At 50.0% G+C, this 16,420-nt stretch overlaps 1 protein-coding gene across 5 annotated transcripts in view; it reads left to right on the top strand.

Moving 5' to 3' along the window:
* UTRN (utrophin) overlaps positions 1-16,420 on the top strand; it is a 2,010,688-nt gene that overhangs the window by 356,556 nt on the left and 1,637,712 nt on the right. For all 5 annotated transcript variants that reach the window (XM_069606729.1, XM_069606726.1, XM_069606725.1 and 2 more), the window contains one exon: positions 3,570-3,662. In XM_069606729.1, the coding sequence (XP_069462830.1) occupies positions 3,570-3,662 (93 nt within the window). The remainder of the gene's footprint in view (positions 1-3,569; positions 3,663-16,420) is intronic.

Below are 16,420 nucleotides of genomic sequence, written 5' to 3'. Positions count from 1 at the left end.
TACTACTGAGTCAGGTGTCTCTCCTCTTGGCCTACCAGTTGTTAATCTGCATATTGTCAAATGAAAATGCCAAATTAACATTCGGAGCGTTAAAACTTTGCAGTAATCCTGGGCTCATAAGGCTGTATCGAGTGGTAACTGCCTCAGAACCTAGTTAATAATGAGGGTCCAAGGGCTGTTTCAACCGGGTACAGGCTGGGGAGCAGTTGATTATTTTGCTTGTTTATGTCCTCTGACAAATCGAATTCGTCCCTTGTTCCCAAGGTGGATCCCCTCTACCCTGTGAGGTTAGGGAGGTGTGCCTGCTCTGCAATACCCTGCGTAGGGGTAGAGGCAAGCAGGACCTCACTGGGAGAGACTTCACTTGGGGGGACAAAGACCCCTGTTCCTATGAGGAACTACCTAAAGAATCTTCTTACCTTAGCTATTCAACCATATCCCACAAGGACTTGTATGAAGAAGGAACTAATATGCATTATTGTGAAACTAGGACCATCCCTTTAAAGGAAGAATTGTATTTGACTGAGATGAAGATGATGAATGATAAGACAGGGCTTCGAGAGGTCTCGAGAGAGAGAGCGCAAGAGAGACAAAAGTATGCCGGGGAAGGCCCAGGGCTACATCACATATGCAAGGGGAGGACTCTGGGAATTCAAACCGGCTGGCGAGCTGGAGTCAAGGTGAACGTGTGGTGTCCTGCCAACTTGAGGGAGAGAAGAGCAGCAAGCGGTGGTGTGGGCAAGGAAAGCCGGCGATGGACCGGAGGTCCTAGTATTCGCGCTGAGATCTTGCAAACAAACTGGTACCTGGTATACCGAAAAGCAATCCTGAAGGAAATGGGAAGGAAGCGAGCTTTGAAGAGGAAAATCATTCTGACGAGCAAGCTGAACTAAACAAAAACCCATTGACTTTATCCCTGAGAGAATCCGGTAACTGGGCAAACTGGAGTCCCGGGGAGGAGACGAAAAATCATATGAACATTCATACTCGGCCCAGTTAATATTATGAGAATATACCAGCGAGAGAAGTGTATGAGAATTATTTTAAGGATATTCATATTCATCCAGGGCAAGACAACCAGGAATTAGCCTGGAGAATAAGAGAAGTAAAAGAAGATTGTTCCCAGAGTACATACTCGTCACAGTCGTGGTAATGACAATACAATAGTGAGAACAAGTGAAGAAATAGGGAATTACTTGTCTCACTAAAGACACTGAGAGTATAATCCAAAGGGTTCAATAATTGGAGGATAATCATACTCGAGTCAAAGCAAGAAAAGCATCCTTATCCAAGCGAAGGTACTTGTGAGAGAACGTCCTGAGAGTAAGGATTAAGAAAGGTATGCCTTAAAGGATATATGCCATACAGAGACTAAATATTGTGAATCAAATAAGAGAAATCTCAACAGAGAATCTCAAAGGTTCGATCACCCTCCACTGAGAAAATGGAAGAATAACTTTTGGAAATGGAACTATAGAAGAAAGTAACCAACAAATAACAAACACCGACGAGAGAAAATATATCTATATAGAATCAAGGAAACCACATGTTGAGAAAAACCAAACGTGTAATGAAGTGTTGAAAGAACTGCATGAACTGATTAGACGTCACAAAGAACTACTTGAACATCAGTTATGGAATAGTACTTTGTGAGGGGCAAGAATCCAAGAGAAGGGGCCATTCTCCTGTCCTTATTTGTTAAGATAGTGTTAGTTAGGGTTAGTTTTGCACAGACGACTGCCGAGCACCATAGTTAGTTTGTTCGGTAGGGAATACCCCATAGGATAACCTTTCTTTAATAAATAAACATTAATAGATGTCTAATAATAGTCTGTAAAAAAAAAGGGGGGTCTGGGAATCTCTCTACCAGCACGAACACAGCCCAATGGACCTGTTCTTGGGTGAATAACCCCTGGGAGAGACTCTACCAAGTCTTTAGCTCACTGTCCCTTTCACAGAGAAGAAATTTCCCCGCATATCAGCCTTTGTCCTGCCCAGGGGCAGTCCAGCGCCGAAATGCTAGGCAATTCTCCTCTGAACAAGAGTACCATCAGTAACCCCATACACGTGTTTCAGCCTTGTTGGGCATCATCAGTGAGGTGAAACTGTTGCCTCTCTAAGACCAGTGAGCAAGGGGTGACACGTCTGGATCGCCCTGTTAACTTAGGGTGAAACCCAAAGTTAATTTATGCAAAAAAAGAGGGGTCTGGGAATCTCTCTACCAGCACGAACACAGCCCAATGACCTGTTCTTGGGTGAATAACCCCTGGGAGAGACTCTACCAAGTCTTTAGCTCACTGTCCCTTTCACAGAGAAGAAATTTCCCCGCATATCAGCCTTTGTCCTGCCCAGGGGCAGTCCAGCGCCGAAATTCTAAGCAATTCTCCTCTGAACAAGAGTACCATCAGTAACCCCATACACGTGTTTCAACAAGGCTGAAACACGTGTATGGGGTTACTGATGGTACTCTTGTTCAGAGGAGAATTGCCTAGCATTTCGACGCTGGACTGCCCCTGGGCAGGACAAAGGCTGATATGCGGGGAAATTTCTTCTCTGTGAAAAGGACAGTGAGCCAAAGACTTGGTAGAGTCTCTCCCAGGGGTTATTCACCCAAGAACAGGTCATTGGGCTGTGTTCGTGCTGGTAGAGAGATTCCCAGACCCCCCTTTATTTGTAATAATAGTCTGTGTCCTACTTCTGACCTGCCTCAGTGCCCAGACGCTGACAGCAATGCATTTGTTTGAAACCAGTTGCAAACAACATGGCCACCATGGAAATGGAAGGTGAGGGTTGGTGCAAAGCCCCCTCTTCCATTTCTGTTGTATGCCAGGGGCATGTGAGATGGGGCTCTGCAGCACCAGAAAATGGTTGCATAAGTGGAAGCCGGGGATAAGTGGATGGAACGCCAGGGAGGCCGCGGGAAGATGGCTTGTGGGTGCAAGTAGCGCTGCACATGCTCAAAACGCAGGCTTCAACCGGCGTTCTGCGCAACCTGGTTGGCTGCTGCACCCGCCTGGCTGCTAATTACAATTGGCCCACGGACTCCATTGTAGACCTGATCTCAGACAGTCAGAATGCTTGGAAAGCAGTCAATAATCTCTGCTATTGACCGCGTTCCAAACATTCTGACTTGAGTAGCAACCTGACAAGTGACAGATAAACAGCTCTCTTTAGGTGAATATCGATCGAGTATAGAGCATGAGCTGTTTAATGCCCAAATGAACAAACCACAATGAAACACAAAATGTGTAAAGTTATGGTTGCGACTTCCATGTTGATTAAATTAACATTACAAGCTACTTTTGGGTGCTAGTTTGTTTTCATAATTAAAATAAAAAATACTTTCATTTTTAGTTGCACAACTCAATAGCCTTATTAACCTCAGGATGGGTAATTATCGCTTGGGATCATGACCCTTTCCCAATTTCTAGGTCTCTGCTTTGCCTCTGACAATAACTAAGGGGTGGACTTTTATCCCGCCACAATAATGACCCCTCTCTCCACCTGCAAGTCTTAATTTTGAAGCACTCCAAGTTTCATATTCTAATAACTCTTCTATTTTTCTTCAGGTGGAGTTAGTTAACATTGGCGGGACCGATATCGTGGACGGGAACCAGAAGCTCACCATGGGGCTTATATGGAGCATCATTCTACACTGGCAGGTGAGGGGCCATCCGCACATTGAGTGTCTCCCTACTATTGGAGCGCCTCCACCACCCAACCTCTTTTTGGGTCATGCTTTCAAACTATGCTCTGCATCTTGCCTTTCTATATAATGATGTAGGAAAAGTGTGTTTTGCTTGTTTTGGTCACGTTTTATATATATACACGGAGTTGCCTGCCGGCCACAAGTGGCTTCAGGAAACTCGGTACAGAATTGGGACAGTACACTGATTTCAAAATGAAATTGAACACCACATCAAAATATAACATACGTTCTAAAGGGGGGAGGATAGCTCAGCCGCAATGAGCTCGCCTTGGAAATAAGACCATGCCAAACAACACAGGTTCGATCCCCGGGTCCGCGTTTAGAAACCACTGGGTATTAAGCGCGTTATAAATACGCAACTAAGACATATATTCCTTTTAACAGTGCCTCGATGCCCCCGGGCTGTGTGAGCGCTTTAAAAATGCAAATAAATAAATAAACTACATGAACACTGCAGAATTCTTACACCTCTATAGAGCAGAAACCCACCTTTTCCGAACTCGGCAGATATTTTTCAATCTTGATGTAACTGATTGAGGTGGCAATCATCTGCGGCTCGGACAGAGGGCCCTTCTCGAGGTAAAATCCCTTGAAAGGCAATATTCTACCCTTGATCAGAGTCGGCGGTGCTTAGTTGGGATTAAAGTACCTCTCTGTGGTGAACACTGTGGTCTTTGGGGAGCATAATGCTCAACATGTTTATAGAATGAACGCCCTATTCATAGTGGAATTATGGCAGTGTTCACTTATGCATTGTTCTGTTTCATTGCTGCTTTACTTTTGAATGAAATCGCAGAAAGATTACAAGAAAACAAGATACTTGGTCCTCCCACAAGGAGCTCAGACCTAAAAAAAGAATGTGCCGGAATAGCCAGACACTCATGCGGTTTCATATGGTTTACACTAGGTGTGTTGGAGAAACGTTTACACGTCCTTCCCACAGATCCGTGTGATTGGCACCTGGCCTGCTGCGCTTTGCCATTCCACAACTTCATGTCCAAGTGGCGGGGGCTCTCGTTTGAATGCTTCTTGGCACAGTGAGGCATTCTGTTTCCTGAGCTGGATTCTATGAGTGAAATTTAATGGACTATTTGAGTCGGCTATTCTCTTCTCCTTGAGCCCTTCTTTGAAATGGTGGCTATTTCTGGGGGAAAATCCTTAGGAAGCCAATCGCAGGCTTTGCTTAAAAGAAAAGGCACGATGTACACTCTAGTAATTAAACAATGCGAATGCCTGAGAATGCTTTGTGGAATAGACTATAGAGTGCCATGGATGTATTTTTGTCTGTCTGCTTCTAACTCCCCTCCTCCTCTGATGCTGGCAGGAATAACCTTTATACCTTTAGGTAGCTATGTTGTTTGTTCTGGAACTAAATGCTCTTTAATTTGGCTAACCATTGGAGTATTTTTTCTCCTTCTGCCTCCTACTGTGATGTAATAGGTTCAGCATAGCACCCTTCTGCCTCTATTGGTGGCCACCCTGCACGTGGCTCTTTAAGAAAAGGTGCTAGGGTCATTAATGGGTCACTGGGAGAGGCAGAAGGGTGCTGATTTGAGCAAGTTGAAAGTACTCAGTTCAAGTGTGCCAGTTTGCTTTCTATGGGTTTGGCAGAGACACTTGGGAGTATGTTACCCTTGGGGAAGGGCCCAAGATCTGATAGACTACAGTGCTTTGGATCTGGTTTGGTGCTGGTGTGGGGGGAGTGTGATTGGGCTAAATAGCAGAGCTTTGTTGTGGTTCTGTTAGAACCTTTGTGCTAAAAGCTAATCCTGTGGCAGCTGTCTGAAGGGGATGGAGGCTTGTGTGTGTAGTGTAAGGTGATGAGTGATCTTATAGGTGAGTTGGTAGGTCGGGGGAAATTAGGATTAGGCCTTAAAAGACAAGACATCATTTAACCCAGCACACCTACCGGTTGCGTCTTGCAGATGGATTCCATTTCAGTTGCGCACAATGCCACTAACCTGCCTCTCTCTGCGCCTCTCTGCCCCTCATGTACAACAAAACCAGCATTGGCAGGCGTAGGAAATGGGCAATCGAGGAAACTCCACGTGTTACCATGAGCTACATGACATGCTAAAGGTTATGGGAGGCAAATATGTTTGGTTCATGGAAAGGGCTTCTTGTAATTCGAGGACCGCAGGCCCCCATTTCACCCTCCTTAGTATGTTGATTGAGAGATGCCGCAAACCTTACTCTAACATGTTTGGGTGTTGTGCTCCATGGCCTGCTGGGACTTTTGCCGGCAAGACGGCATATGTTAGGTGTTGGGTAGTACCCAGAATCCCTGCACCTTTTCCCCGCAGGACTACCCTCCTGTCTGCAGCAAGCACCAAACTCTTCTCACACAGTCCAAAATTAAATCAAAATTCCCCCTACTCATCCCCAACGACCACAACTAACCAGGTTTTGAGGCAGCACCAAAGATTTTGGTATCCGACGGAAACTGCAACCCCGCAGGTGTTTCTTCACAATGAAATGAGGAGCAGAAAAAATAGAAGGTAGAGCGTGGAGTCCTCAAAACTGCAGTAAGCCCTGAGGACAGAAGGGCTGGGTGTAGCTGTTTAGCTGTGGCGGCGACTTGCAAACACTTCAAGCGTATCTGACCAGCACGAGAGAAGAAACGCAAACTTGCCAGTGTGAAAGAACAGCAATACGTGCTTTCTGCTGCATTTCTGCTGCATTGGTTAAGCAACGGTGAATAAGGTGTAAAGGACGCCTACCGCTTTAACCAGAATCGGCCCCTGTTCACGCCCTCCACTCGTCACAACCAGCTGAGCACAAATTCACACCCACAACGCCCTTGCGGCGTAAGCCCTGAAGACAGAAGGGCTGGGTTTAGCTGTTTAGCTGTTTAGCTGTTTAGCTGTTTAGCTGTTTAGCTGTTTAGCTGTTTAGCTGTTTGGCGGCTTTGGTGCTTGTGACAGAAACTGTATACCACAAAGAGCATTCAAGCACTGAAGCGAGACGACTCGGACCCAGACGATCGAAGACAACTCCTCAAGTAAGTGGGTCTTTGCACTGTGAGGGGTGGGAAGTACATTGAAAACTACGGTAATTCCCTCACAAGTGTTCCCTGGCTCCTTAAGTGAGTTAGCTCGTGTTATAATACCAGCCGAGAGCCTTGCCCTAAACTTCACCAATGTTTTTAGTCAGTCTTGTTTACTGAAATGGAACCACTCAAAGTATCTCGTCGGACTCCCTTAGCGTGTGAACTGCCTGTCACCCCTCCCAATCCTTGTATCACTAACCTGACTGTTCAAACTGGCACTTTGTGTCCGAGTGTCAGTTCACATGTTTGACAAACCCTCTTCGAAACCCGAAATAAAGGAGCTTCTATCTGACTCCGTAAAGCTCTTTGACAACAGAAAATGGGATTGCTGGCTCAGTGACTCCGACCCTTTTCTTACGCTTCTCCACGGCGAAAAATACAAAAACTCAAAGAAAACAAATGAGGCCGGAATTGTGTACTGCAATAGCCCCCACTGTGTAATTCCGATCCCTACCTTAAATAACTTAACATGGCACATCGTGACAAAACTCATACAAGAGCGCCACGTTAGTAAGGAAGTCGCGCCATTTCTGATCCCAAAGCTGCAATTAAAAACCGCAAGCCTGAACAAAATGGAAGTGATCAAACCGGTCCTGGAAATCAACACGGAGGCTGCCGCTGATGTTCCCCCACCCTTGTTGATGACTCCGACCGGCCCAAAGGCTACGCTGTACCCTGCTGTGTTGTCACCTAAATCAAACTACTTCTGCGCTGCCTGTCTTGATGCATGTGAGTCGCGCCCCTTGAAGGAAAGCCCAGACTGTCCTAAAAAACCTGAACGTCGCAACTCACTTATGGTGGCAGATAGCTATTAAAACATTTGAAAGAAATAAATGCCTCAATTTCTATCAATACGAAATCCAAACATAAGACACAAGAACATGAACCTAAAGAAGCAGGAGGGCTGGGACTCGGGGACAACCCAGCTCGCTTGCCCTCCAATTTCAACTTTCCTGCTAGCCAGAGTCAATCAAACATTCCACCCAAAAGAAGGAAACTCGACCCCTTTGCGATATGTTTTCTATCATGTTCTCAAGAAAGATTACCGTGTAACGAGATAAACTCAACAAGCTCAGTTCTAAAATCTAAAGGCAAAATAAGCCCAACATGTAACCAGAGCTCATCCACTTCCGAGGAATCCTCTGGCGAAGGACCGTCTGAATCCTCCTTTATGGAACGTGATTTTCATAAATCCGCTGCCCAGTGTCCAGACGACAAAACGGATCTCAACCAGTCAACGATCGGGAGTCTTGCACAAATCTTGTTGAGCAAGTAATGAATTGCGGCCAAACTTGACTTCTGAATTGATGATCACAGTGGCTCTCTTGCTAAAAATTTATGAGCACCTGAATGAAGCCTGCCGAGATCAAAATAGCATTCTCGGGACAATAAAGTCTAAAATAATTGAAATAGAAGGAAGCCAACCGCCTCAAGAAAAACGAAATGCTAAACACTCTACTGAGAGACCAATTGAAGAACAACTCTGAAGACAAACGGTTCCTGGCAGAAGTTGCCAGAGAAGCTCTCTTGATTTTACAAAAACAACAAACAAAGAGCGTTGACCACTCAAGTGGACAAAGCGGCAAAACCCAGCTCACTCACTCCGATGAACTGTCCAGAGAAGATGGTTTTTTGCGCCCCAATTCCGATCCGATTGGTGGTAACAGACCCCTAAAAGAACCAGAATTGGCGAGCTGCCAGCCTGAAGATGTTAATGATCTCCCTCCTTCAAAGTATCAAAACGTGGCGATGCTGCAGGAAGATGAAATAACCTGTTTGGAGGACGACCCTTCAGCAATCGACGTGCCGTGTGACATCCCTGTAGTCGCCCCTCAGCCTGCAAACGCTGAGGGTTCTCCAACTCCCGACAAGGCTGCTCCAAACGCCAGCGACGACAGGAGCGCGCTGATAAAGCCGACTTTTTCCATCTTTGAAAAGCAAAAACCTGGAGCAGCTGTGAAAAAAGCGGACCCCCTCAAAGCACAAAACAAATAAGAAAAACAAAAAATCCTGTTGGATTTAGCAGTTAAAAATCCAAAGGCCGGGGTGAAAGTCCCACTAAATACTCAAATACCACAGATGAATTAACAAATCAAAACAAGGAGGACAAGCAAGTGATCGAACATTTGGCTAACCTGTCTACATACGAGGCTGATTCGGATAGAGAATCTACTGATAACGAAATCATTGGAGAAGAGGACATCGTCCATATTCCAGATGAGGACCCTGAACACTCCTCCGCCCACACTCCCTAGGACAAGCGTGATTTGGGTAGCCCTGTAAAGAAAATGTGCTTTTTCAAGTCCCCCCACTCGAAAAGCCAAAAGATGCTTACCCAAATTGTGGAGGACAAAACGGATTCATGACAATCGCAGAAAAAAGAGCCAGAGTCCTGAAGAAAACGGAGCTCGTAGCGGTCCCAACAAAACTCCAAAACGAATGTCACAGTGAAGGAAAACAAAAGATTACCTTTTGAATCAGGAAGGAAATGCACAGCGGACCATCCTGAAAATATCAATCATCCTGCTACCCCTCAAATTAATCTCTCTCAAGGTTGGAGAAATGATACGCGGCCACGAGCAAGCGTAGCACAGTCAACTAAGAGTAAGAGTCCCAGTACATCAACTGAAAATCGTCTTTTGATCGAGAGACTATTTAGATCGGGTGACCTTCTTATCTTGAACAGGCGTAACGTGCTCCAGCTGCTCGGCCACATACCAAAATTACGTACAGTTGCTACTAATGACATAAAAATTGTTGAATTCTCCAGCATGGGGTCTGGCATGGATTCACATGCTCATGAATATTCCCCGTCGTCAGGCTGGGAATCCTCAGTAAAGAAACAATCTGTATCAGTTTCGTTTCTGATCTGTCTTTCTCAGTAGTAACCAATTACTGTTCTCTGGGTCATACTGCCTGCAGCCAATGACTGCCCTCTACCTAAGCCCCTCCCCTGGTAGCCATCCTAAGATTTTTACCGCACGTTCAAGTGTTGGGAGTCCTCGTGCTGTAGCTCTCAAGCTTTTACTGCGTTTTGCGTTTTTTCAAGGGGTTTAATCTAATTATTTCGGTCAATCGAGCCTCAAGCTCCACCGTTTCTACTTCTGATCAACGGGGGACCCGTTTCGGAATTTTCTATGCCCCTCAAGGGCAAAGTTTTGTCGAGTTACGCTTCTTGGAGGATTCCAGAAGATCTGAGGCCTACCTCGTGGACATGGCCCACGACAAGGGAAGCTCGACACCCGGATCCAAGCTGTTCAGGAACTGCCCTGGATGCGGATTAGAGAATGTTTTCAAGGAGGATGAGCATTCAAGATGATTCTACTGCCTTCACGAATACAAAATGCACGTGGAAAAGGACTGCGTTTTGCAAGAACTTGTCGGAACAGAGTATGAGGGATCGTCGGATCCGCCACGCCAGCTGGCTGGAGAAGGGCCCAGCAGGTGAGAAGAAGTCGTCCGAGCGGTCTTCTAAGTCCTGTGAGGGCGCCCCGGTGACGGGGGCCCAACAGAAGGCAAAGCACTGCAAGTCCACGGGCACCGGGAGCGCTGAAGGGTTGGGCTCCTCGGCTGCCAGGCAGGGCGCACTTTCACCAACGGCATCAACCACGAGCCAACGCTCTGGCTCGGGGAAGAGAAAATCTGAGAACCCGTATAAGCTTCTGGAGACGCCCTGTCGATCCCTAAGGAATCAGCCGAGGGGAAGCGAGGCGGTGACCCTTGCCCCCCCCCAAGGTGAAGGCCTCAAGCGTGCCCAAGGTGGTGAAGGCCTTGATTCACCCGGCTACGGCCTCTATCGAGGGAGTCGTGGAGGCTACGCCAGTGGAGGTGACCTCGGGGCCCAGTGTTTCCCTGCCACCACGGAGGGAATCCTCTTTTCAGCCCATCGATAAAACCCCCGTGAAGAACCCGGTGGAAAAAGAGTGGGGGGGGCGGTGACCGTTACGGACACGGATACAGCCTCTGAGGAGGAGCTGGTTGTCATGATCTCTGCTTCCAAAAGGTCAGGGTTTTCCCAACTCCCTTGGAAGCAGATCCATAACCCAGGTTCCGAGTGCCAACCAGTCCCAATTGGGACCTTTTGGACCCAGTCCTGGCGCCAGTGGCACCAGGCTCATAAATATGCCCAGTCCCAGCGCTGGAAGCGCCGGGCTCATAATGCTTGGGTGGACTTACCTTCAGCAGACCATGCTGCTTACTTGCCTGCCAGTTGAGCCTCTGATCCTCTTCTGTTTGGAACTACTTTTCCTGTTGGGTGGGGCTGGAGCCACTCCCTAGATTCAGAACACTGGAACTCTTCTGGAAGGCAGGAACTCTTTTCTTACCAGGAACTCTTTTCTTACTTAGGCGTGGCTGTGGAAGGAGACATCTAAGCACTACAGGAGGCTATTTAAACCACACCCGGTGGATGAATCTTGCTTTGCGTTATTCTGCAACCTCTGCAGCAGAACGCTCATTGTGTCTTCTGCATCCGGTCCTGGGCCTAAGGAAAAAGGCTTACCATCCTGAATCCAGTCTTCAGCAACACCTATAAAGACAAGAAAGAACAGGTTAGCATTCCGGCATCTGAAAGGCAAAGGCTTACCATCCTGAATCCAGTCTTCAGCAACACCTATAAAGACAAGAAAGAACAGGTTAGCATTCCGGCATCTGAAAGGCAAAGGCTTACCTACTCTTCGTGCGCTCCGGAGGTCTTCGGCGCTGCATCCCGCATCTGAAAGACAAAACAAGGTGCGTTTAAAGACATTGGGGAACTTTAATACTCACGTGCCATTACTCCTTTCCACATCTAATCCAGTGGGTATTCCGGCACCCTGCAGCCGCTCCGAACTCGTACCTGCAAAATAAAAAGACAGTTAGACCGCATAGTGAAGCAGGCAACAAGCGCTTACTTACGTGCTTCCAGGCGCTTCTATTCATCACACGGGCTCAATCTTCAACTCACTTCAGCCCGTCATCCGCCATCGCCGGAACCCTGCAAAACAAGAGACATCATTACTAAAGACTTTAAAGACATTTGAATGACTCGAAACTTACCGTTCGTGCAGTAAACGACGGACAGCAGTCCTCTGAAGTCAAGAGGCCTGCGCTACCTATCCAGTGAAGAAACTGGTTACAGCACCCTGCCCCGAGGCAGATGGAGAGCTCGGCATTCACTTACCTAAGACATCTTACTCTACACGTCAGGCATACAGTGCACAGAGGTCCAGCCCAAAGAGCCAACCGGGTGCTACACATCACCTTTGAAGATACGGTAGTCGCCCAGTCAAGACCGGCGCCTCTGCGAGAATCAGGTGAGCGTTACACTGGTGGAAGTCGTGAAGGGCCTCAACAAGAGGTTCGAGGAGGTCCGGTCCCACGGGAGGAACGCCGAGGAGGCAGATGAAGAGGGCGATGGTGGCGCCGATGAGCCTCCCGTGGAGGAGGAGCTACCTTCGCGCCCGTCACAGCCAGTGCCCGAGCCTCAGGACAACTCGGGGCCATTTTGATGGCAATCCAAACCTTATGCACGTAGATAAGGACGCGGTTGCCTCTAACCCCAACGGACGACCCAGAAGAACCGGGCGCGTCGGGAAGCCCTCCAGGAGAGTTCACCCCCCGCCTTTCCAGCCCCTGCGGCCCGCTCGGCCTTCATCTCCTTCCCCTGATCCTAGGGATGACACGGGAACAGATACGGCCACGACAGGGACGGATGACGACAGTGGTGACGACGGGATGGGCTTTCCATCACCACTCCCTTGGGCATCCCCGCCCGACGAAATTGGCTCTTCACACGCCATGATTGCCAGGGCATCTGAGCTTTTCCAGCTCTGCCCCGAAGAACAGAAGGAAGGCTTCCTCTCAGCAGCGCGAGGCCAAGAGGAAGACGGTCCTCGCGGTGCCGTTGATTGACGATATCTGGGAGGAAGCACTTGCTCTCCCGAAGAACCGATCCGCGACGCCTGCCAAGAGGGATCGGTACGAGAAGAAGTACCGGGTCCCCGATTCTGCCCCTTTGTGCCTTAGGGCACAGCCAAGCCCGGATTCGGTCGTCTCAGCGGCGGCCAAGAAGAAAGCGGTGGGGGCGACGGCCTCAACTTCAACCTCCCCACCTGACGGCGAGGGAAAGAGACTGGGCGCCATGGGACGACGAGTCATCTCGTCTGCAGCGACGACCATTAAGGCGGCCAACACCCTAGTGGTTGTGGCCCGCTACGACGGGGAGCTGTGGTACAAGATCGCTCCCCTGCTGGACTTCCTACCAGACGACAAGAGGGCGGAGGCCCTGGAGATCCTGCAGGAAGGTGAGGTGGCGTCAGACCACGCCATAACGGTGGCCACGGACATCGCTGACACCGGGTTCCGCCAGTTGGGCAACGGTGTTTGCCTTCGACGGCGGGGATGGCTCAAGGCAACAGATTTCCACCAGGACGTGCAAACCAGAGTTTTGGACATGCCCTTCGACAGGAACAACCTGTTTGGAAAAACAGTGTATGAGTCACTTCAAGCCATCAAGACCGACGCAGAGACGGCTCGGGCCTTGTGAGTTTTGCAGCAACGACGGCCACCCTTTCGGAATGCCGGGGGCAGACAGGGTGCCTCCAAGGGATCCGGCGGTGGCTCCCAGAAGTACCGCCAAGCGGCCCGCTCCTCGTCGCAGGAGGCCTACAGAGGAGGCGGCAAGTCAGGAGGATCTCGTTGCCAAGGAGGCCAAGGCGGCAAGGCCGCCGCCAAGCAGGACTGAACCGACCGTAGCGTCGGGCCCCCACCTGAGCACCCCGGTGGGAGGCTGGCTGGCGAAGTTCGTCAGCGTGTGGGAGTCCATCTCCACCGACCGTTGGGTGCTGGATGCCCTGGCCCACGGGCACACTCTCGAATTTCTAAAGAAGTGCCCCGCATTCCTCCCGTGGCCAGGAAGGAAAATCACGTCCCTCAACTGCTGTTAGAAGTAAGGGCGATGCTCAAGAAAGGTGCCCGAAGAGGCTCCGAGGCTCCGGAGTATACTCGAGGTACTTCCTCGTCAGAAAGAAGACAGGCGGTTGGCGCCCCATCCTGGACCTGCGTCGGTTAAACACATACATCAAGGCCCAAAAGTTCAGGATGGTTAACCTCCAGCACATGCTGGGACAGCTGGAGGAAGGCGACTTCCTATCGTCGCTGGACATTGAGGATGCTTACTTCCACATCCCCATTCTAAAAGTACACCGAAAGTTTCTCAGATTCGTAGTCCAAGGGTGGCACTACCAATTCAAGGCCCTGCCATTTGGATTGAAGTCGGCGCCCAGGGTATTTACCATGTGCCTAGCACCAGTTGCGGTGCGGCTGCACCTGCATGGGATCTACGTTTGCTTCTACATGGATGATTGGCTCATCAGTGCAAGGACAAGAGAACTTGCTGTCGAACACACAGCGAAGTCTATGCAACTGCTCACGGATCTGGAATTCTCCATCAACTACTTGAAATCCCATCTGGTTCCGTCGCAGGTCACACTGTTTCTGGGAGCCAAGCTCGATAAAGTAGCGCGATTGGCTTCTCCGTCGGAGGACAGGACGAAGGCCATCTTGGGCAAGGTGCAGTGCCTGCTGGCCACGGACGTGGCCAAGGTGAGATCCATCCTGTCCCTGCTCGGAATGATGTCCTCATGCATCTACCTGGTGCGCCTGTGCAGGCTACGGATGCGTCCTCTACAAGAGTTCCTCGATGCCCGTTGGATACAAGCGACGGGCAGCTTCGAAGACAGGATCCCGCTCAACGAGGCTTTGCGCCTAGCGATTTGATGGTGGGGCACCCATGCGCATCTCGCGGTGCGCAAGGACTTTCAGACCCCGGCACATCAGGAGACGGTGACGACGGACGCCTCACTGGAGGTATGGGGAGCGCACACCGTAGATCTGCACGCAAGAGGCCTTTGGCTCCCGGAGGAGAGGTCACTCCACATCAACATCATGGAGCTCCGAGCAGTGTTCTGGGCCCTCAGGTCGTTTCTCCCGTCCCTCAAGGGCAAGGTGGTGAGGATCTTCACCGACAACACCACCACAATGTTCTACATCAGGAAGCAGGGAGGCACCAGATCCCCAGACCTGTCCAAGGAGGCCCAGGATTTGTGGCACTGGGCAGTCGCCCAGGGGATGTTTCTGGTGCCCTTCCATCTGGCAGGAATAAAGAACACCATCGCTGACTCACTCAGTAGGGAGCTGCGCTCGTGCCACGAGTGGGAACTGCGTCAGGATCAAGTGGATCGACTTTTGCAATGATGGGGCAAACCCCAGATCGACCTGTTTGCGACGACGACGAATTCCACGTGCCAGAGGTTCGCCAGCAGGTTTCCCCAGCCGAGCAGCATGGGCGATGCTTTCTCATTCCCCTGAGACGGCCTGTTCCTGTATGCGTTCCCTCCGTTGCCTTTGCTGCTGCGACTCATCAACCAACTCTAGCGGTCCCGGTGCAGGATGATCCTCGTCGCACCGGCGTGGCCGAGACACATCTGGTTCCCGGACCTTCTGGACTTGTCAGCGCCCCCCCCCCAGTCAGACTGTCGACGGACGCAGATCTTCTCCCCAGAGAAGGAGGCGCCATCCTCCATCACGACCCGGAGTCGCAGAACTTGCAGGCCTGGCTCCTGCAGCATTAGAGTTTGAAGGGTACGATATCCCGGCGGACTGCAAGGAGGTGCTTTCAAAGGCCAGGGCGTCCTCAACTCTCAAGTGCTACGGACACAAGTGGAAGAGCTTATTTGTCTGGTGCCGTGCACAGAAGATTAACCCTCTGCGAATTACGGCCCCTCAAGTGCTGCTGTACCTGCTGTCGCTGGCCAAGGCAGGGCTAGCTCATGCTTCCATCAAGATCCATCTGGCAGCGATTTCCCGATACACCAGAACTATGGGAAGATCATCCCTGTGGTCTCATCGACTGGTTAAGGAATTTATGAAAGGACTGTTCCTATCATTCCCGCCGGTGAAGGCTGAAGGTGAGCCTCTGCACTCGGCAACGTTGAAGTTCCTGTTGTGGAAAACAGCGTTTCTTGTGGCCATCACCTCCGCACGACGGGTGGGAGAGATCCAGGCCCTATCCTGCAAGCCTCCGTATTTGACTTTCCACGAGACTAGGGTGGTGCTGAGGACGCACCCCTCCTTCATGCCCAAGGTGCCGTCGGACTTGCACCTCAACGAGCCCTTGGTGTTACCAGTTTTCTTCCCATCGCCTTCGTCGCCGGCCGAGAGGACTTTACACTCGCTGGATGTAGCTAGCGCGCTGAATTTCTACGTGGACCGCACAAAGAGTTTTCGGAAGACATCACAGCTTTTTGTGAACTTTGGACCTGTGAACCAAGGGAAGGCCCTCTCGAAGGCTTTCATTTCCAGATGGTTCTCTGGCTGCATCATGCACTGTCATCGGTTGGCAAACCGACAGTTGTTCGGCCGTCCGAGAGCCCATTCGACCAGAGCGATCGCTGCTACTACGGCGTTCTTGTCTGGTGTGCCCCTGCTGGACATCTGCAGGGCTGCTACGTGGAGGTCGACGCACACCTTCACGAGATTCTACTGCGTCGATCGGGACTCCAGAGAGGAGTCCAGGTTGGCCAAGCAGTGCTGCGCAACCTGGTCGCCTGAAGGTGGGCCTGGTGAGGAGGTAAGAGTTACTTAATGTTGAGTCTATGTAACGCTTGATGTTGTGCCTTTGC

The sequence above is a fragment of the Ambystoma mexicanum genome, chromosome 4p (assembly GCF_040938575.1).
Source record: "Ambystoma mexicanum isolate Mex_15411 chromosome 4p, UKY_AmexF1_1, whole genome shotgun sequence".
Lineage (NCBI taxonomy): Eukaryota > Metazoa > Chordata > Amphibia > Caudata > Ambystomatidae > Ambystoma > Ambystoma mexicanum.
The sequence above is the reverse complement of the archived record's forward strand: the minus strand, read 5'-3'. Positions and strand labels throughout refer to the sequence as shown.